We start from the raw sequence: 21,961 nt of genomic DNA, 5'->3' as shown, positions 1-21,961 counted from the left end.
GGGAGTTTCGGATTATTGTAAAGATATTTCTATGAAAAAAAAACCCATTTTTTTTTACAGAGCTGGGGGGGGGGGGTGCCCCCTGGATCCGCGCCTGACATACCATATTCAGCGGTCCACATTTAACACAGTTACATGATGAACATTAATTTTAATCTCTGTAGACCATAGTATTCTTCAACAACTCAATGAGTCGGTCAATCAATAAGTCATGCAGTCAAAGGATATGAGGCTGACTCTTCCAATCCAGCAAAAACTAAACTTCATTATTAAGGCCAAAAAAAAAAGTCTCCGGTTTCTGGTATGGAGCTTGCCCCAAAAGTGGTGCGGCGACGCGGCTTTTTTTTTTTTTTACCTGTTTTTTTTTTTTTTTGCTTCAAATGTCGGCTGATGACTGCAAATGGTGCCCGACTAAACTTAGTGCAAATATATGGGAGTCCAGAGAGGCCACATAAATCTTATTCTCGATCATAACCCCTTCTAAAAACACGTTAAAATTGTGCAGCAGCAGAATTCCAGTCAAACCAGTGAGTTTGGCGGTTTTGAAACATCATCTTGTATTGAAAAAAAAACTTTTTCATTTTGCCGACGCGCATGGCTACGGCGACGCGCGCGCATACCAGAAACCGGAGACTTTTTTTTTTTGGCCTAAAGTCGTGCACCCGCATTTTATGGTATCTATGAATCCAGTTATTTTTTTGTTGCAATGTTGATCATAACTTCTGATCGACTTACCACAATATCTTCATCGAGTTCTACAGTAATAGTTTCCGTCTCTTCAACTACGCGGTAACAGCCCTACAGCGATTTCTGTACAATTTTGTCGTTTCGTGTTCTATTTTTGGTTTTGATTGTTAGGCCGAGCTTTCGCTCAGCCAGGGAAAAATTGTTTATAGACTCATCAGAATGCTCATCTACACGGAAATCTTTAGTAAAAGGCGAAAGATTTATGCGCAATGCAGATAAGCCTGAGTTGGTGTTAAAGCTGTGGTTTAAAATTAGATGGTATTTCCTTCGGATGCAACATGACAGTCACAGTAACCTGCATGCCAACGTCAACCTGGGGTTTGTACAAGCATCTGCACATGCGCGCCATTTTAGTCACGCCTCGCTGATTCCAGGGCGGGGCTTGGCGGGGCTTGGCGGGGCTTGGCGAGGCGGGGCGGGGATTAGTCTGAGCATCACCCGTATGGCGGAGCCATGGTGGCGGGGATGGGAATGTAATATAAAAGCGTTCAACCTAAAAAGGGCCGGGGGAACGCACCCCCCCTCAACTTTTTCCGCGATGCCCGTACGTCGCAAAAATGTTTTCCCGAAACGAGCTTTCCTAACTTTGAAGCCTCGAGTCTCCTTTTGATACCAAAACCTGAATTCCGACAATGGGTCGGAGCGGCTATCATACGCGCAGGCGTGAAAACTGACTCTTCTGAGTATCTTTTGTGCTGAAAAATCAGCTCCGCCCCCTAATCAGCAAGATTTAAGTTGGGTCCACCGTCCACCTCTTAAAATGATTCTTAGATTATTTTGGCATGCACTGCATGCCAATTTGGGCACAATTTGGGCCAAAATAATGAGCCTATGCCGCACCTCCACTTTTACGCAAAGGCGGGTTTACGTGTATAATTTGTATATAACATAATATGCAAACAAAATCCGTGTGGATAAGTGCTCTGGCCGACAAAAAAAAACGTGTTTAGCACAATTCTAAACACTTCTTGCTATCTTTGTAAACTTGAACATGTTTACATGATGCTAAACATTTTTCGGCGCAGCATGAGATGATATAGCAAGAACATGCCAGAATTGCGTTTCGATACTAGTTTGTTCGCATTTTAAAAATCCTTCTTAATTATATTTATCTGACTCTTTTCTCAATCTTAAGTAGCACTTTTGGTAACAGGGTAAGTCTCAACACTTTAAAATTAAAAAACGGCACTTGTGCGCGACATGTTAAAGAGCAACTACGGCCTCAGACATTCAATCGGCGGCAGCGGATGATGATTGAGCTAGATCAGTGATTGCGGCAAATGACTTGACTTGTTCAAGTCTATATAAAATTAAGGAGTAATGAAAAACAACAAACGAATATCAAACATGTCAGCGCCCATGCACGAACAGCAGTGATGTGCACGTCCGTGCATGAAAATTGTCTAGATTATTACTCTCTGCATTAAGAACATTGAGAAGAAAAATGGCTAGTCGATTATTGTGGAGATCAGTTGCCTTAAAGGTGAGCGTTTTTTTTTTTGCTGCAGTCGGCCTAACTCAGTCACTCTGCACTGCCACGACTGCTGTGCTGGTCACTGCACTCACACTCCCGCGGCCCGGCCCGGCCCGGCCGCCGCGCCGCACCACCACGTCCACGGTACACAATGTCCATGGAGCTATAAAAAGGAGGGAAAAATTCCATAATCGATCGCAACTTTTTTCAATTAATTTTCAAGCGCCAAAAGTTGCATCCTTTATGGTTATTCCCTCCACTTTCCCTCCTCTACTCTCACCCTCTCCTTTCCTTTATTTCTATTTATTAATCAGTCACTTGACTTACTTCATCGAGATTCGAAACCTCAGACTCTTGTCTTGCTTGAAACACGAAACACGATCTATGTCATAGATACTAAGGGCAGGGTTTTGAATTTTTGAGGGAAAATTGGGGGTAAAAGGATGATGACAACGACAAAATGCAATACGAAAATAAAGATGGCGATCACCGTGCAGTGTACCTTGAACGCGCAAGTGCGCTGAATCGCACGGCACCAACCGTTAACTGTTCAAAATAACTATGTTATTCCTGTTCTAATAATGGATAAAGAAAATGAATGAATGAAGAATTTTGGGTATTTATGCAAGCCTAAAATCATATGACACATTGAAAGTGAAATACAGAATTATTTTCATACCTTCAGTGTTGTCAGTGTGGTCGCCCCTTTCAAAGTAGGCATTGGACAGCAAGAGATGCTCCTTTTTTTCTGCTGCGAAACATGAATTCTGTACAGAGAACTTCTATCAGCTTGAATGGTAAGTTGACCAGAACACCTGTTTCTATAGTATAGGAATTTAGGAATCGCCAATTTTTTGGGTAAAATGTCTAATGTACCATATTAAAAAATTACTAGTTACCACTTCCCGTGATCAATAAATTAATGGAATCCTTCTTTGGAGGATTTTGCATTTTCTTGTATTAATTGCCTTAACTGAACATCTTGTTGTAATATCCGAAAACCTACAGTTGTCTGTTATTTTAAATTTTTTGTCTTTTTTGGTGTGTAGCTACCAAGAGTTCTCCTGGCGTGGACATGAGTCGAATCAGAAACATTGGGATCATGGCCCACATTGATGCTGGAAAGACCACTACCACAGAAAGGATGCTGTATTACTCAGGAACAACCAAGCACTTAGGAGGTCAGTCTTACTCATAACTAGTGTTGTACTCAAGTTCATCAAAAGTCCATCACAAGTCCTCCACTTCTCCAGTTTGAAACAACGTCACAAGCTTATCAAATGAACTGACAAAGGCGTTCATCCCCTCTAGAGATGTACTTTTTGTGAAGTACTTGTGACTGGACTGGTAGTGGACACTGCTTTCTTCAATGGTATTCAATAATCCAGTTGGGTATTTCAACTGCGCATGTGCACAACCATATGGGTCACGGGTTAGTTGGGATAATCGAACAATCGAAGGCGCATGAATGCGCAGGCTGACGACGCTTGCGTGTCAATTACAAGCAGAATGAGCGTGGGCGTAACACGGGTGTGAAATCTCAGCTTTAAAGCTGATTTCAGCTTTTTTTGTTTTGGATTTCAGCTTTTTTTCCCTACTTGCTGTGTACAAAAGTATAGGAGATTTATAAAGTTCAGCTTTTTTACACCTTTTTCAGCTGTTTTCAGCTATTTTTAGCAGTGGTCACTCACACCCTTGGTAACATCACGTAACATCACAACAGCGATGTTATCCTGATCGGGTCATTGAAATACTGAACTGGCTTATTGATTAGATTCTAGTAGCTGCATTTTATTAATTCCAACTCCTATGCAACTTTGCTGAGAATCAGCCCTCAATCCTAACCCCATTCCAATCACCATGCACCAAGACTTTGAAGAGTAGTAGACTCGCAGGGCTCAACCTTCCTCAGTCATGTGTGTTTGTCCGTTGTTTGTTTGTAGATGTGGATGATGGCGACACTGTGACAGACTACATGCCTCAAGAGCGAGACCGCGGAATCACCATCACCTCGGCCTCGGTCACCTTCTTCTGGAAGGACCATCGGATCAACCTCATCGACACCCCAGGTATGTGTGCAAAAAACATGTGTCCCTTCATACAGAGGAGGATATTTCCAGATGGTTCCTTAGAATTCAAGCTTTGTCTGCATATTTGCACACAACCAGCCCAGACCAAAGCACAACACACAGCAGACTCAAAAACTCAATTCAGGTCTGGCTCGAGTCACTGCTTTCTGTGATTTGTCTTGACTCGAGTCGTTAAAGGCAAATAACTCTTCTCCGCGCAAAGGACTCAACTTGACTCGAGTCAAAGGCTCAACAACACTTAAGTCCTTAAAAACATAGAAAATAGTTTCAGGGAATATTAAAAGGCTACAACTTCACGTCAAGTCAATAAGCTGACTTGTGCTTGCAAGGTGCATGCAATTACAGGCACGCCAAGGACTCCCTCCTCATTCTATCATTGCAGAAACGTCCATCATTGAACCACAATTTTGTTTTTTAAATAGACCTTAACACAGCCTAACTTTATGATACTTAATAAGACGCCGCCAAATTTAATGTTGTGGCACGAAATTGAGCAAACTAGGATGTGGCTTGACTCGACTGAACCTTGCTAACCTACTGGAGCCACTTGCTGTCTTAGCTCGTCTCGCCTCGAGTCATGCCTTGGAGTGACTTCACTAGATCGGAGTCACAAAATTGAGTGACCCTTTACAACACTGTCACACAGCACTGACATTTGTAGAATACACGTGATTTGGCATGGAATGGCACATTAGATAATACATGTAGCTACCCAGTTATAATGGTCACTTGTTGGTCTTATTTCTGTGTAGGTCTACAATATGCTATGCTATTCGCTTGTCTTTAGTTGATTTTGCTTCCATTTTTTTAGGTCATGTGGATTTCACTGTTGAAGTTGAAAGGTCACTGCGGGTCCTGGATGGTGCCATCGCTGTGTTCGATGCCTCGCAGGGAGTTGAGGTAATGTCAATTCATAGGCAGAGTGTCTGCAGACTCTGAAAAAAATGGGACAAAATGAGAATTCTCAAACAGTTTCATAACAGGAAAAAAATATTTCAGAATCATCCAGGGGAGAAGAGGTGTTTTTATTCAGAAATTTGGCAGGAAAATTGTGAGGTGGTTGTTTAGCCAGTAGTATCTGTTTTTCCGCCAAAGAAAAAAATTGTACTCTAAGATCAATGTCCTCGTTAAATTTAATAAGCATATTCATACTTCTATAACGTCTTTTGTATGTTGAAAGGGGCTGCCTTGCTTTTTAAATAGACTATTTTGAAAGTGTTCAGTTAGTTGGGTTTTTTTGCAACAAATAGCAATTATTGTTGTAAACTACTGAACAAACATTTGCATTTCAGAGATTTTTGAAGGGTCGATCAAACCTACATTTCAAACTGATTTTGTGTAAATTTGGTATTTGATTATGGAGAAACCCCACTCACTCACTCATCTGTAGATAGCGTAAGTCCGTCGAGCCTATCTCCTATGTCCGCATCCCACAGCCTCATTCCACATGCAGTCAATCTGGCTTGGCCGTCCGAGTTGTTCCAACCAAGATTATCTTGGACGGCCATGGGGTCTCTTCCAGCCATGAGTTGGCCATTGACCTCTCCTGGAATTGATGGCGATTTCCAGAATGTTTTTGGCTGGGATATTGTCAGCCAGGCGAGCGACGTGACAGAAGGCGGCAGTGCGGCGACGTTGGATTTGGTGGATGATGGTTGGCAATCTTGTTCCGTGGAAGACCTTGTTATTGCTGAAGAAGTCCGACCACTGGATGCCTAGGATCGATGCCTAGAAACCTCACACATGTTGAGATATGTGAACTGTTCTATTTTAATTTACCATACAGGCACAAACCCTGACTGTATGGAGGCAAGCGAACCGATATGGCATCCCAAGGCTGGCTTTCTTGAACAAGATGGATAAAGTCAATGCAGACTTTGGCTTCTGTCTGGCGTCAATCCAAGACAAACTGCATGCATTGCCAGTGCCGTTACAGGTAGGAATAGCAAAGCTGGAGTCACAGTGTTCAAACTACAGTGTGTCTCCTAAAAAGTGTCCGTCTGACTATTTTTGAAGTAACTACAAAACCGTGAAGTCAATTTTGAAAATTTTTGATTGTGCAGATACTCCTTATCCTTGGCCTAAAGCCCTACACAATTGTAAATTGATGACAACAACATTTTTGGACACTGTGACCAAGTTCCTTGCCTTAATCAATTTCAGTGCTGTTTTATGTATCTGTGTATTTCCTGCATGTTGTGAAAAGGGCTGCAGTTGGGATTGGAATCATTAGCCTGGCTATCAGTCATCATGGCCAGACATCAGTTTAATGCTCAAGGGCAAATGATTCCAATCCTAATCCACATCAGCCTTTTTCTCACAACATGCAGGATTTTACACAGCTTACAGTAAGCACAGAATTTTCAGCTACAGTCAATTTTGTCAATTTCTTTTCCTGTATAGATGCCCATAGGTCACCACCGCAGCTTTTCTGGCGTTATAGACATCATTGCCATGGAAACCGTTACTTGGCAACCAAAAGCAACCGTGGATGCAGGACAGACGTATACAAGAGAAGCAATCACCGAGCAAAACGATGCGAAGTTATGGTTGAGGGCATCAGATGCAAGAATTGGATTGATAGAACAGGTTAGTATTTTCTCGTAAAATTGGATATTTTTGTAGAAAAACGAATTCTGTTCATTTGTCATTTAGAAACCATACCTTTGCCTGGTCCTCATATGTTCTCTGTTGTTGTCTTTCAGCTCATGGACTTGGATGAGGACTTTGCTGAAGCTATTTTGAATCAAGATGAAATTGACTTCAATAAAGTTTCGTCAGAAATGGTAGGCACCGTGGTTCATTTAACTATACAAATTGAATTTGTTCTTATATTCATGACAGGTATTGTTTGGAATGGGGCTGCTATCAATTGTAAACCCCACCCCTATTATCTTCCCAATTCCTTGTAGGCATCACATTTATTGAAATTACAGTGAAATCTTTATAAGTCAAACCTTAAGTAACAGGTTCAAAATTGACTTAAGCAGAGTTTTGAGTTAAGCAGGGTTGTATATCATTGTTATACTACTGGAGGCAATGGATTCTTTGTTTGACTTAACAGTTGTTTTGAATTACCAGAGTTTGAGTTATCAAGATTTCACAGTACTTGATTGCATTTTGGTTATTTGTTTGCATTGGGTTTAATAATTTAAGTAATTAACTTCTTTCACTATTGTTATAAGATGGAAACTTCTTTCACCTCGTATTTTTTAAATAAAAAATGTTATGAAACTATTTTTGTTCATCGGGTGAAGGAGGTGGGAAATTCTTTTTTCTATGATTTTTTTTCTCTACGCTTGTCATTGTCCAAGCCACCATGCATAGAAGCCTGCTTCAGAAATACTTGGCTACAGCTCAAAGCACTTCGTATAGACAAATGTGTTAATGGCAGCCATAGGCAAGTAAATCGACCATCGTCAGTTTTGGTAAAAGGAGGTGTCAGGTTGGCATAGCTGTACTATCCTCGTCTTCCACCGCTGTGACCCGGGTTTGAATCATGCCTGGGCCAACATGTGGATTGGGTTTTCAGTCCCTGCCTGATTCCGTGGGTTTTCCCCAGAATATTCTTCTGGGGTTTTTCTCCCACTAAAACTGTCATTTCTACTCATTGTCTCCTCTCTACAAGTTTCTTCAGGCTTGCAAGCTACAGTGCCTAGGGCGCTTTTGAGGAATCCTTGGTTTCATTACCAGAAATAATAGTAATAATGATAATATTAATAAATGCTTGTTTGCTCAGATAATGAGTGCTGTGAGGAGGCTGACCCTAGATCAGAAGATTGTCCCGGTGCTGTGTGGGAGCTCACTCAAGAACAAAGGGGTCCAACTACTGATGGATGCAGTCAACGACTACCTACCTGCACCTCATGAGAGACAGCAGGAAATTGTGTTAGTACAAAAAAAACCTTCAGATATTCCATTGGGGGGGGGAGGGCTCTCTCAAGTGAAAAATGGCCTTATTTGAGAAAATGGTAGTCACTGCCGGGGGATGGGGAAAGGCGCGCCCTCTGCACCAGATCCGCCACCACTGTGTTAATCATCACAATTGGTTCCTATCAAGTTTGGAGATCATCTCCATTAGCCCTTAGTTGACAAACTTTGGTATGGTCACATGGCTGTTTTGTTGTATTATTTAACCCTAAAAGGGCCGGGTTATTTTGACCATCTCTCAGCCGGGGGAGGGGGGTTCCGCCCCCCTAAGATCTCGGCCATCGAGTGACGAAACATTTTGAAACTCAGTACATGCATAGAGCAACTCATCATGAACATACCCAAGAAATTTCATGACTATAGATCAAAGGGTTTTGGAATTATGGCTAATTAATTATTAATATGTACGAATGGTAATTCTGCTCTATGTACACGACGTGTATAGGAAAATTTAGTTTTTCGGCGCATAGCGCCGGAAAATGTTTTTGGTATCAAAAGATGCGCAAGGCTCGAGACTAAAAAGTCAAAACAGATTGGGTCGCGAAAAAATTTTTTTTAAAGGCTATCGCGGAAAAAGTCGTATGCCCCCCCCCCCCCCCGGCCCTTTTAGGGTTAAATAAAAAGTACGGGAATTTTGTCACCATGATCATTTACCATGACATCTTGTTATCGTGATCATTGTTATCCGGCAGGCACCTTTACGGCAAGGACTTGTGCGCCTACGCCTTCAAGATAGTCCATGACAAGCAGAGAGGGGCGCTGGTGTTTCTACGGGTGTACTCCGGGTCACTCAAGCCCCAATCTGCCATCTATAATGCCAACAGGAACTGCACGTAAGTTTGTAAAAATCAAATCTCACAGAGCCTTCAAGATTTTGTAGGATCAAAGAAGGATCTTAGAAGTAGGATCTTAGAAGTTGATGAAGAATGTGCCTTTGGGTTCACAGTAATGGATTTTTGGAAGATTCAGGAATTTGTTTTTTAGCAAAATGGCTAGGACTTGAGGGTTAGATGTATGAATTCAAATTTACGTCATCGTGATGGCCTGTTTATTCCTCACTAGTACACAAATTCAAATTCCAAGCAAGTTTAACTTCATTTGCCACATTTGAAGTGTGTTCATCTGTTGCTGAACCTGTTGTAAGTTCCCTAATTTGCTTTTGCCGCAAGTATGAGCTGGTCTTAAGGCATCTTTGGGGTTTTTTGTTTTCTTTTTGTGGTCTGCAGTGAGCGTATAAGCCGTTTGCTGTGGGTTCTTGCAGACAATCACAGGGAGGTGCAGAGCATATCTGCTGGTAACATCGCTGTAGCTGTCGGCATGAAACAGGTACAGCAGAAAAAGAAACAAACAGCATTTTCCTTTTTCCAAGCCTGACAAGTACACTGAAGCAGAGCATGGTATAAGTTTTCAATTTAGCTTGCAGAATTTGTTGGGTGTCGTCTAAAAACTGGCTGTTGAGTGTGGTTTATTATAAGGATCTGGAAATACAAAGTTGGAATTGAAGTAGAAAATCGTACTGATGTTTTAGTAAGACATCTGCACTAGAAAGCAGGAGGTCGTGGGTTCGAGTCCCATTCGAGTGATTTTTTCCAACTTTCACTCGGGAGGTATAACACACCGAGTATACAGTGTTTAAAAACGTCGGTGAAGGGCAAAACCTATAGTTTGATTTATATCACCCCGACGCAAAATTCCATCTTATAATAATGCTGTTGCTTTATATTTTTCACTGAGTTCATTCAAAAATGCTTGTGTGCTTAAAAGAAATAAGATGGGTTGTGCTCTCAATGGATCACAGAGCTTCAACAATTAATATGAACATGTAATTAGGAATTGCAAAATCAGATGAAAACCATCTTTAATGTTTACACAAAGGTTCCTTTTTTTGGGTTAATATCTGTTCATGTTTGGATGTTTATGTTGTCGTCAAGGAAGACAGTCACAGGAGATACTTTGGTGTCCTCCAAATCCGCTCTGAATGCCGCTACGAGAGTCTTGAAGAGACAGGGTAAATCCAGCAATGATCCTAGTGACGTGGACAGAGTCCCTGTACTTGGAAGTCTTGACGTACCGGAACCGGTCTTCTTCTGTACGATAGAGCCGGCCTCACAAGCCTACCAAGCAGGTGATAACGTTTAATTATCTGCAACAGAAAAACAAGAAAAGATAGTAGCTTCAAACTTGCTGTGTAATCATTCAACAAGTTAAACTGCACACAATATCAGTCCAAACTGTACAACTCATCTCCTTCTTCCTTAGGACACGAACTTATCAATCACCCCTCGCACAAATAGTGACTATAAGGAATTCCTTATGAGAGGTATTTCTTTACATAGCTTTACTTTAGAGATTGCACAAACTGTAGGAGGACAGAATCATTCAAGCTTTGTTTTATGAGAGTCAAGTCTTAAATGAGTGATGATTCACCTGCTTTGACACGCAGACTTAGAGAAGGCCCTGCAGTGTCTACAGCGAGAAGATCCGAGCCTGAGAGTCAGAACAGACGTCGATACAGGACAGGTAATTAGACCTGGGCCCAATTTCACAGTGCTGGTAAGCACAAACTTTTGCTTAGCACAACAAATCTGGCTTATAAAAGCAGCTTACCAGCCAAAACTCCATGTGATTAACATGCTAAGCAAACAACAGCTGACTGCTAATCACGAGCAATATACATCACATTGAGTTTTGGCTGGTAACCTGCTTTTATAAGTCAGACTTTTTTTCGTGCTAAGTAAGTTTTTGTGCTTAGCAGCGCCATGAAATTGGCCCCTGCACATTAACTGATATTAAGAAACTCTTGAGATACCCAACCAATGTTAGCCACATTTTTAATAGCACTATGTGGCTTACACGTGAGAGGACCAAACTAAACTGTTACGAAAACATACTTGGTTTTTAATAAGAAAATAAACCTATTCAAAGTAATGCTGATGATTATGTAAAGGTGCTTGCCTGCTGAAAATATGTTGCACACAAAGGTATATGATATATTTTATATATATTTTTTTACAATATCCAACGGCACAAAAATGTTATTCTATTATTTATTATCACCATTATTATTCACTTAACTATTAATAAAACCAACAATTCTACAAAAGGCCCCTCAGTGTTTGTTGCTCAGATGCCTGTAGAAACCTAGTGGGGAAACATAATGAAGACCTGTTCAGTTTTAGTGGTGGGCTGACAAAAAAAAATGAAACATTCTGGAGGAAATCAGTGCCATCAGGTAGGGACTGAAAACCCAATCCACATGCGGGCCTTGATGGGATTTGAACCCGGGTAACAGAGGTGGAAGGCGAGGAAAGTAAAAGTTAAAAGTAAAGTCTGTCACAAGCCAATGTCATGAATGTGACCCATCATGCTGACGTTTATCTCCGGTTTCAGTAGCATGAAACAACTGAGAATATTTCTATTCCACCTGGACGGGATGCCAGTCCATCGCAGGTTACTCCCCAGCCAATGCCAGTACCCATTTGTACTCCTTGGTGGAGAAAGGCAAGTGGGGGTGAAGTGGCTTGCCCAAGGACACAACATATGACCAGCAGCTGAATTCGAACCCCTGACCCTCTGACTATGAGTCAAGAACCCTAGCCACTAGTCCACACTCCTCACAAGGAAAGTACCACAGTGCCAACTAGACTCCCCAGCTATACTTGTTTTTGGTGTTTTTTATCAGACGATTTTGTCAGGCATGGGTGAGCTGCATTTGGAGATCATCTTGGATCGGATTCAGAAGGAGTACAAGATTGACGCGGAAGTGGGACCGCTGCAAATCTCTTACAGAGAGAGGATAACACAAGAGGCAACACAGCAAAGTAAGGACAGAGTTTGATCTAGGACCATGATCGATTAGCAGTTTTGACTTGCATGCGCACTCATTTTAAAGTGCGAATGGTACTATAGTACGGCAGATAGGTGATGGGCTATAGCTATAGATGATACAAGCATGGCATTTTGCACACAGTCAGAGTATGTCATGAGAAAGAGATTTGGCAAAAGGGCCATCGCAGATTTGACCTTTGAACAATATATAGGTAGAATAACAAACAATGGCAGCTATTTTGAAAATTTTGTAAATTGCTCTTTATTCACATTATTCTACATATATTTTTTTTTCAAAGGACAAATCTGCGATGGTCCTATAGCCAAATATCTTTCTTAAAGACATACTCTGACATCAAAGGCATGATTCTCCCAAATATTTCCCCTATCTGCCTCAATACCAGTCAAACTTTTACAAATCATCATCACAAAAACTCTTGACTTCCTGCTGTACATTGCAATATGTGAGCCCATTGATAATCAGCAATGGTACTAGCCATGGTAGGTTGCCCCCAAATAGTGATAGCCATTACCAAGGTAGCACCACATTCATGCACATGTTGCATGCGTCCAATATTTGGGGCGCACATATCATTTAAAACCGTATTGGTCAAAAGAAAACTGAATGAAAAATTAACACCTTCGCATGAGTGGTCTGTGATACATGTGTAACTCTGTATTAGTTTAACTACTGTTGACTAGTTTAACCATTGTTCATGGAGGCAAGTCAAAACTTTGGTTAAGCATAGTTCTTGATCAGCTTGTTTGTAGCTAATTGGTTTTTTTTTATGTCTGGCAGCATTTTTTTTTTAGCTAGGCAGGGAATGAGTTGGACTGCCACAATTGTACCAAAGAAGTTTGTGGCAAACATTGTTGGAATGTGATTAATGTAAGCGTATCACTATCAGATAGACTGCTATTAACTCCCAGTGTATCATGGGAAAAGCCTAATATCCGTTTGAGATGCTGTCAAACGACATTCACTTTCCCTTGTCAACCATAAATTAGAATTTTATCATTTATATTACTGGTGCAGTGCAGATCATACATAGAGCTATATTAAATTACTAGAGCGCTAACTCCTCATTCTGCGTGCAGAGACGCTTTGAAGCCGTCCTGGGGGCAGACATTTTGAATTCATGTGCGTGTTTGTAGAACATAATGAAATTAGATGGATTGAATTTTGAAAGTGTACTCTACATGCAATGCGCAAGTAGAACATACGCAAACAACTTAAGCGCGTCATTGACGGTTCAAAAAAACATTACGGAAAAAAGCATCTGCAGTGGATACGCGCACGCGTTGCGCTGTTTGCGTAGAGCAAAATGACATGCTCATTTGCTGATCGTGCGTTTCGGTTTTGGGCGTATTGGCTTCGATAACGCACCGATTTGGAATACAAACACAGATATGCAAATAGCCGTACAAAAGCCGTACACAATTTCTAGGTCTCCATAGGTTTGTGCACAAACATTGATGCGCCCAGAAGACATTACTTTGTACACGAAGTTAGCGCTCTAGTAATTTAATATAGCTCTATGAGATCATATCAATTCATGTACTTTAAAACTTCAGACACTGTTTATCTTGTAGCTTTAATTTTGGCCTTAAAATTCATTCATTCATTAAAAAAACATACATAACTTTCTTTTGTACTTGTTACAAGTTGTGAATTGTAAACCCAATTTTCAAATGCATGCATAGCTTCACATTTGACTTTTACTCTTTCTGGTTACCTACGCAGCAACTCTAGACCGCACTATTGGTACCCAGCATCACCTAGCAACCATTAGATTGTTGGTGCAGCCCAAACATGACTCCAGTGAACCGGTGACCTTTGGCCTGTCAAGTGACCTGAGTGCAGAGCATTGTGGGATTGAGGTGGTGGAGGCCGTCCGTAATGGAGTGATGTCAGCCTGCCAACAAGGTACCAGGAGAGTTACAAAACAGCGATGACTATGCAATTTAAAGTTCAACATTTGTACACTAACGCATAAATTGCAGCAAAAGCATGTACGGCACCGATTTCACGAAGCGCTGCGACGCGTCGCAACCCGAGTTATGAAGTGTAACACGTCACAACGAGCGACGCGTCCTATGATCCATTTCACGAAACTTGCGATGTGTTGAACGCGTCGAAAGTTCCTTGACAACGGCTTAAAACACGTTGCAAGTTACAACGTGTCTAGTGGTCATCGCAAAATAAGAAGGGTCTTTTTCTTAGCCAGTTTTATGCCATAAACATTACATAAATAAGAGTATAATACCGAGACAATGTGTGTAAAGTTGTAAATAGAAAATTTATTGATTACTTAGGAATTAGCGTGGAATATTGCAGTTGAAATTTCAAAGTAGCTATACAGTCCACTGAGAGCTTGTTTTCCTTTAAAATTGCATCACACGTCCGCCATTTTGTTTTACGTTTTAAAAACTTTTCGAGAGGAGATCTGACAACTCTTTGTTGAATATCAGATGACTATTTACTGTACGCTGAATAAATACATAAAACAGTCACCGAGTTGTGCTATAAATATACCTACTACGCGTCCACTTACGACGTGTTTTGTGAAATGGATCGCAGGACGCGTTGCAGCTGCTACGCATCGTAGGGATACAACGCATCGCAGCACTGCAATGCATCGTAAGTTACGATGAGTTTCGTGAAATTGGGTGCAGGTTTGGTTGGGGTCTTCAAAGAAAAATTTGACAAAATAATCCCGGCATGAACTGGTTTTAAAACTTAAAACATCCAAGTTGAAAAGTCTGACACAGCTCAGACTTTCCTCATCATTTGTGACATCTCAGTCGAATGTAATATTCATTAATGTCTTGTTATTTTTGACCTGCTCAACATTTTAGGCTCAGTTGGAATTTGAATTCTGAAGACTAAAGAAACTGATGGTATTGTTGTTACTTATTTTTTTTTTTTTTTATCCAGAATGTGCCTGGGTTTGGGCATAAGTGCATGTCGTCACTTTTAATAGGTGAATTCAAACGTCATTAGCAATGTACACCAACAAAATTCTGTAAAAAATGTGACAAATTTGGCAAATACTTTTAATTAATGACCCGACCCCATTTTTTTTTTGGTGTCCTAAGGTCCAGTCATCGGGTTCCCAGTCATAGACATGCATATCAGGCTTGAGAGTGTAGAGACGAGTCCAGGTACTGCCCCTGCTATGGTCTCAGCATGTGCATCCCAGTGTTTACACAGCGCCCTCCGTGTCACGGCGTGTCAGATTCTGGAACCGATGATGAATTTAGAGGTGAGGAATATTAGAAGAAAAACATGCTGACAGTAGATGTAGCTGTATCTCTAGACACCTTTTTTAGACACGGCCATGTCTTGCACAATGGTTAATTTTTGTCTTATTTTGACCTTTTGACCTTTTGGGCAGATTGTAACCAGTGAGGGCAGGCTGGGCGATGTGCTGGGTGACCTCAACTCCAGGAGGGGTCAGGTCGTTGCCATAGAGACCAGAGATGACAGCCGGGTGTTGGTTGCAAGGACACCGCTCTCTGAAATGATGGTGAGATCAATCTTACATCAAACTGTAGAAAAAACTGCAAATACAGGGTTGTCAAAAAAAATAATGCAACCTCATACTTCCAATATGCAGAAACCTACACTATTGATATACATTGTACACAGAAAGGAAATTTCATTGGAAGGAAAATAATACCAAGAACTCTTTTTCGGTCCAGTAGATTTGATTCCAGTGCCATTTTTGTGAAAAATGATTAAACAAAACCTTTCACTACACCTTCACATGTTCTGCAGGGATATTCCACCTCACTCAGGAGTCTCACGTCTGGCACAGCAACTTTCTCTCTGGAATTCTCCAACTATGAGCCAGTGGACAGAACTGAGCAGGATAAAATCATCAAGAGGTTGACAGGCTTTTGAAGGGCATCTGTGTGTGAGCGTTGCCCGCCAGACGAAAGGAAGAAAGTCAGGACGGAGTGGGACTCTGAATGAGGAGACATTGTGTGCGACACACTGAGAGAGGCCATGCAGTAAGGTGCAACTTTGACATCTTGTGATGTCAAATAATAATAATTATAATTTGGGAGGCTAATTATCCTTACTGCCAGCTGAGAAGCTGAGAGCCGCTGGCATGTAAAGGCACCTATGGCTGCCGGCCACATCAACCCACATACTACCATGGAGCACAGCCTGAGATCGAAAGTGAAACCGGAGGGAAGGGAGAACAACCCTTGTGGCACAGGAGAGAACCAACGCACAACTGTACTCACATGTGGTCCGGCTGGGATTCGAACCAGTGCCACATTGGTGAGAGGCAAGCACTTTGCGCACAAGCCACCCATGCCACACAAATTGGATTGGAGTCTTTGAAATCTCGAATCACTTTCTACAATTCTACTTGCGGATGTATATGGGAAAACATGTGGATTTTCAGCACCCCTTCATGGTAAATGATGTGATAAAATAAAAAAATGAACCCAGTGGGGGTGTCAATTTGGGTCAGGTTAAGCCTCGGTCACTGGACCAGATTGCATCACTGCATACACCCAAAGCGAAGAATCTGTGTGAATTATAGACCAATCCAGGCAAATGCAGTGTTCACTTTACACTCACGAGGCCCCCTTCAATGGCGACAGCATTGTGCACACTTTTGTGCAAAGCAACTGCCCCATTACGGATTATCAGAACAATAGCTAGCACGATGCTTTTGTCATTGGAGGGGGCCTCTATGATAGAAGTGTGTTTTAGGATTGGTCGATAGCACATAAGTCTTTGGTAATAGTAAGAGCATTTCACATGTAAGCAAGGGATTTGGGCTTGTATGCAGGTATGTAGCTCGTAACTTAAGACTCCGTGCTTACAAGGTTAGTGCATAATCCGGACACAGCCTTAAGTTCAGACAGTTAAAAACAATACATTTTTGCCTGGGAGTATTGGTATGCGAATCACCGTAAAAGTTACCAAACTATATACAAAAAATAGTGGGCAATTTGTGATTCAAATTAATAAACCAGAAAATCCCACAATTGCGTGGTGTGCACTTTCTTTTTTACATCCCATTAAGCTGCCCTTAGGTTGACCTTGTGACAACAAAGATCAGTCGGCGACTGACTTTTCACGATCAAGCTGTACCTGAGCCATGACCGTGTGATTGCGACAACATTAAGACGATCGGAATCAGTCGGCGCTAAAAAATCAACAGCCGCAAGAGTAGGAACATTACAACTTCTACAACGTGTTCCCAACAGGCTGGAATCAATCGCAGTCAGCCTGTGTGAATTTACGATGTCATGCGCGCATCAAGATATCATTTTTTATTGCGTAGCCAATCAGCACACTATACTGGCACAATTCGTTCTACACCACATCACGCAGTACGCGCCACGCGCACGCCAATCTCCATAAAAGGAGATTGTTTACTGCTACTCGCGAGAGGCACATACCATACCATAGCTAAAGGGATGTTTTAAGAAAAGATGTAGTAAAAATGTTGAACAAAATCGTTGGAAATTAAAATTTTTTGACTTGTTTCGATTTTGTTGGCTCAAAGGTATTTATGCAGGAATACAAGTACGTTTCAGACCGTATCAGGGTATGGGCGCTGATAACGGCCCGAGCCGAACCAGCCAAGAACGTATGCATGCCCTTATTGTTAAAAAGCCACATGACTGTCTATGCCGTGGAATCGTCGTGTATTTGCAAAACAGAGAAATCAGTGTCATGAACGCAATTTATCTAACATGCCCTTGCAGAAGAACACACGAAAAGTTCTCTTCATACAGACAGACTTGGATGGACATAAGATTCCATTGCCTCTGAAATCATTACAGAAGAATTCTGAAGACAATGATTCCGTATGGCAACCTACTAAAATAGAATCACACGATTTCTCAGTTTTGTGACCCGAGCATTATTTTTCTGCTTGATGCAACGATTCCGTCGCGGGTTGACCTGAGGCCGGATGTTTACATGTCCCAATTACAAATTGCAATCAACAAATGACACAAAGTGTACTTTTATATACTTTTATTTGTAAATATTAATTACATTTATTACACAAGGCAGGAAGGTACATGCATTGTGTGCACATTTTTTTTTTACATTATTTATAATATAATGCAAGTGATGGTTACATGGTTATATTTCAAATTGGACAGCTCACTTCTACCCTGTGAGCCATTTTCGGCAAAAAGCGACTTGACTTGCGATTTGCTTGAGTAGAATTCTGGAACGTTTCAAAAATGGGTGGTGTTTAAAACATCAATTTTGTATATTGTAGGGCCACAAGTTGCTTTTCAAGCAACTGCCCCTTGATTAAAACATTAAACATTCCATTTCGTAATAGTTTTCCTTAATTAGGAACTACACCCAAATGCAGTTTTAAAAATGCATGAGCTTAAAACTAAGTGGGAAATATCCTCAAATATTCTCTAAGAATTATAGGATGAAATACTGAAAAATATGACTCCATGCTATTTTTGAGTTTTATAAAATATGTTTTTTTTTAATGTATTTTGCACGTTTAGTGTTATGTTAAGCGGATTATTTTACAATTGATTTTTGACCAACTCCATTATAGAAATGAAGTTTGAAAACTGCAGGTGTAAAGGGCAGCAAAATTTATGGAAATGAAAGTGAAAATGAAGCAAGATAATGGTTGGACTTGGCAAAGTCCCTGAAGAAGGAACCGGTGCAATTTTGTGACAAACGTGTCACACATTGAGGTCAAATTCAGAAATAAATAATCTTCTAAAGTACGTGGCATAACAAAATAATTATGGCAGTGCATGAAGACAAATATTAAAATGCAAGATAACTATAATCAAATACAGGCATTGTTAACAAGGAATTTTTTAGAAACAATAAACATGGAAGTGTCGAGACTAAAATAACTTCAATCTGATTAAATGATATTATTATGCCTTGAAATTTAAACATAAATATTGGGAAGTCTTGGGTTAAAGAAAAGAAAATTTCCCCTAAACTTGGGTTTAGAAATTTTAGAGAAAAATCAATTCTTTTTCTATGAGTACATTTAATTGGTTAAAGCTTTCATACTTGTACTTTTAAAAGAAGCATAAAATCCCTTAAAAGAAAGCAATAATTAATAATCTGATTATATTTCTCTTTTGGTAAGTTTTCTCTCTTTTAATAAAAGAAAAAAAGGATAACAGTTAAACCTTTGAAATCAAAGACATTCCACCGACAAAGCAACCAAAAACATCTGCTCTAAGGAAATGCAAACTTGAGGGGGGGGGGGGGGGGTCTACCCGATGTTCCTCAATACCTATGTTCCCCAATACCAATGTTCCCCGAAATCCTTAGGATTAGGGTAAGGGTTAGGGTTATAGCGCAAGAATTTCGGGGAACATTGGTATTGGGGAACATAGGTATGCACCCCTTCTTCGGAAGAAGTGTGTGTGCACTACAAATGATTGTGGAAACCACAAGGTATATTTTTGTTTTCAAAAAGAAACATGGAATTCAGCACTGCATTCATATTTTAGGGCAGTAGGGACTTTAGGAATTATTAGCGTGCCACTGATCGGATAAAACAAAAGTCATCTACAAATTCATGGTTGTTGACCTTCGGTATGAATGGATCCTTCCTGCCCGTCACTCAAACAGTGCGCACTGACCAATCGGATCATGGCATGTTGTCAGGTGACTATGGTTGCTAGGTCAAACTGGGTCACAAGCACTGTGAGAAATGTACACAAACTAAAAGTGGGCGGGGCTTATGGCAAGATCCAGAACAGTCCACTGAAAGGTCCTTTGAACCATTCTGGACTAGTAAGAATTGATATAAACGCTGCAACAATCGTCCAACGTCGACAAATACACTGCCTGAAATGAACGGCAGGGAATGGCAATCGCACAGTGCTTGTATGAATAGGAGCATGTAAAATTGAATGACCCGCGCTTTGTTCAGGCTCTGTGCTGCCCATGGGGGCCAATTACGGGCATGTGTGTTTGCGTTCTGTCAGTTGTCCTCGCGTAATCTTTAAATTTGCAAGTTTACAAACTGCATCATTTTTTCATAAACCGTTGTCAATCTGGGATGATTTACAGTCTTTGGTAGCAAACGGGGTATCAAAATGTAGCTATCAACATTCCCCAAAGGTCTATATAAATGAGGTTATCATACGACGATCAGATTCAAAATTATGACCCCTCCAATAACTGTGATTTTTTTTTTGTGGTGTTAAGTTGGGTCAGTTCCGTCTTCAGTATAAGTTGCTGTACTTCCCCTACGAACCTCAATGAATAATGAGTTTATACACGCATCCAACTGGAAAATACTAAAATAATTATAAATTATATTTAAAAAAAAAAAAATGCAATACAGCAATTAAACTTTCGTGCTGTAGCTACTCCCATGGAAAACTCAATTGCTGGTTGCTAAATACATGATGAGACAACAGTCTTTAATTATTGTTACATATTTAAAAGTGTGCATCTTTTTTTTTTTACATGCGAGTGTGCCTTCACATTATTACACATAGCACCATATTACCCAGGCACTTTTACTATTGTCTGTATCCCCCACCCCTCCAGAAAAAAAGGAAAAAAGATTTAACTTTTAAGATGTTGGAGAAATGCACACATCCCAAGCAGTAGACTGAATACTGTTTGACAAGCAATGACTGGCTTTAAAGGAACATTGAGGGCGCTGTGCAGCTAGACTGGAGACGGACTAACTCCACTCAAACGCAGGATGGTTGGGCTACTCTAGTGGACTGTTTTGGAACCAGAGCCATGTTGTAGCAACGCCCATCATAATGCACAGCAGGAAACCAGGACCAAGAAGTTTTGTGGTGGCATTTTGACCATCGTTTGACTTTTAGAGCGCAGGCGTACATTACATGACCAATCAACAGCTAGTCGACTAATGGTCCTCGCCTGAAATTGCTCTTAGATCTCACTGGTTGCCGTGACGATCTTCCTTTACTACATTGAGTCTGTGCATGAGCAGTGTGGCTCTTCATGGCCACTGGTAGCTCCACATGTGGGACACATAATGTGTATGCACTCACAGTCATGAACACACAGTCGTGTTTTACTATACTCTCGAGGACAATGCTTTGTCTTTTCCTTTGTCCCTGTAATATAACACTCTCCCATAGACTAAGCACACAAACGCACGACCGAGGACCGATTTCAACAAAAGATGAACTCTCGAGGACAACAAAGAATCTGTTATTCTCCATTTGTCTGTCTGTCCTCGAGGTGTATATAGTTCACGTACTACATTACCCTCCAAGACAAGGCATTGTGTTTCCCTTTGTCCATGTAATATAACACTTTCCAATAGACTAAGCACACAAACACACAATCGAGGACTGTTTTCAACAAAAGATGAACTCTGGAGGACAACAAAGAATCTGTTGTTCTTCCTTCGTCTGTCGGTCCTCGGGGTGCATGTAGTGCTTGCACACTGATTCATGTGTGAACAACACAAAGTGCACACGACGACCTTCATTCTGGATGCGCACATACAGGGTCTTTGTGTGAGTGCCAGGCTATGTCATCCGGTGTACTTACACCAATGCATGCAAGGCTGATAGATTGTACAGTAGGGCTGCGCATTCACAAATTATTTAGTATACAAAATTGTGTATAACTTGGACTTGATCGAATATTCGAATACATGTATTCAATTTCGAAAACGCACTGATCAAGTTAAACACATGCACCAGCCAAAACTGGCCGCCGATCGAGATTTGTGTGCACCTACACTCGTGTTAACTTGAGGAAGAGCTGGCGCTTGTTAAAACAATATCAACAACAAGAAGCAGAATGGCTGATATTTTGACGAAATTTGAGCTAGTAATCCGCATGGAAGCTCTCAAATTATGCATGAAAGTGGCATTCAACAAAAGTGCCGCATTCGACAAATAATGA

The 21,961-nt window shown here is 40.9% G+C and overlaps 1 protein-coding gene and 1 non-coding gene across 4 annotated transcripts; one reads left to right on the top strand and one right to left on the bottom strand.

The window, feature by feature from the left end:
* Positions 1–856: 856 nt before the first annotated feature.
* On the bottom strand, positions 857–976 carry LOC119718936. Its single transcript, XR_005269870.1, has one exon. It is a non-coding gene; the product is annotated as a U5 spliceosomal RNA (small nuclear RNA).
* Positions 977–2,058: 1,082 nt separating this feature from the next.
* Positions 2,059–17,077, top strand: LOC119744507 (ribosome-releasing factor 2, mitochondrial-like). Of its 3 annotated transcripts, none has more exons than XM_038220452.1 (18): positions 2,059–2,230; positions 2,907–3,018; positions 3,271–3,402; positions 4,165–4,290; positions 5,123–5,211; positions 6,098–6,247; positions 6,715–6,900; positions 7,017–7,097; positions 8,051–8,199; positions 8,934–9,074; positions 9,468–9,567; positions 10,177–10,366; positions 10,685–10,761; positions 11,924–12,062; positions 13,814–13,996; positions 15,169–15,335; positions 15,468–15,599; positions 15,851–17,077. In XM_038220452.1, the coding sequence occupies exons 1-18, from the start codon at positions 2,192–2,194 to the stop codon at positions 15,974–15,976; spliced, it is 2,319 nt and encodes a 772-aa protein (XP_038076380.1). In that variant the 5' UTR covers positions 2,059–2,191; the 3' UTR covers positions 15,977–17,077. The 3 variants fall into 3 exon arrangements, with proteins under 3 accessions (XP_038076380.1, XP_038076382.1, XP_038076381.1); XM_038220453.1 differs by lacking the exon at positions 2,059–2,230 and adding an exon at positions 2,271–2,365; XM_038220454.1 differs by lacking the exon at positions 2,907–3,018.
* Positions 17,078–21,961: the final 4,884 nt, after the last annotated feature.

Source organism: Patiria miniata, unplaced genomic scaffold (genome assembly GCF_015706575.1).
Source record: "Patiria miniata isolate m_02_andy unplaced genomic scaffold, ASM1570657v1 HiC_scaffold_7, whole genome shotgun sequence".
NCBI lineage: Eukaryota > Metazoa > Echinodermata > Asteroidea > Valvatida > Asterinidae > Patiria > Patiria miniata.
This window is presented reverse-complemented; position numbering and strand designations above follow the sequence as displayed.

What these genes read in the sequence shown, in the direction of transcription:
- LOC119744507 (XM_038220452.1), top strand. Translation starts at nt 2,192, where the DNA reads ATGGCTAGTCGATTATTGTGGAGATCAGTTGCCTTAAAG. An exon ending in TAGCTGTCGGCATGAAACAG is followed by an intron (nt 9,568 to 10,176) that starts GTACAGCAGAAA and finishes TCGTCAAGGAAG; the next exon opens with ACAGTCACAGGAGATACTTT. An exon ending in CTCACAAGCCTACCAAGCAG is followed by an intron (nt 10,367 to 10,684) that starts GTGATAACGTTT and finishes TTTGACACGCAG; the next exon opens with ACTTAGAGAAGGCCCTGCAG.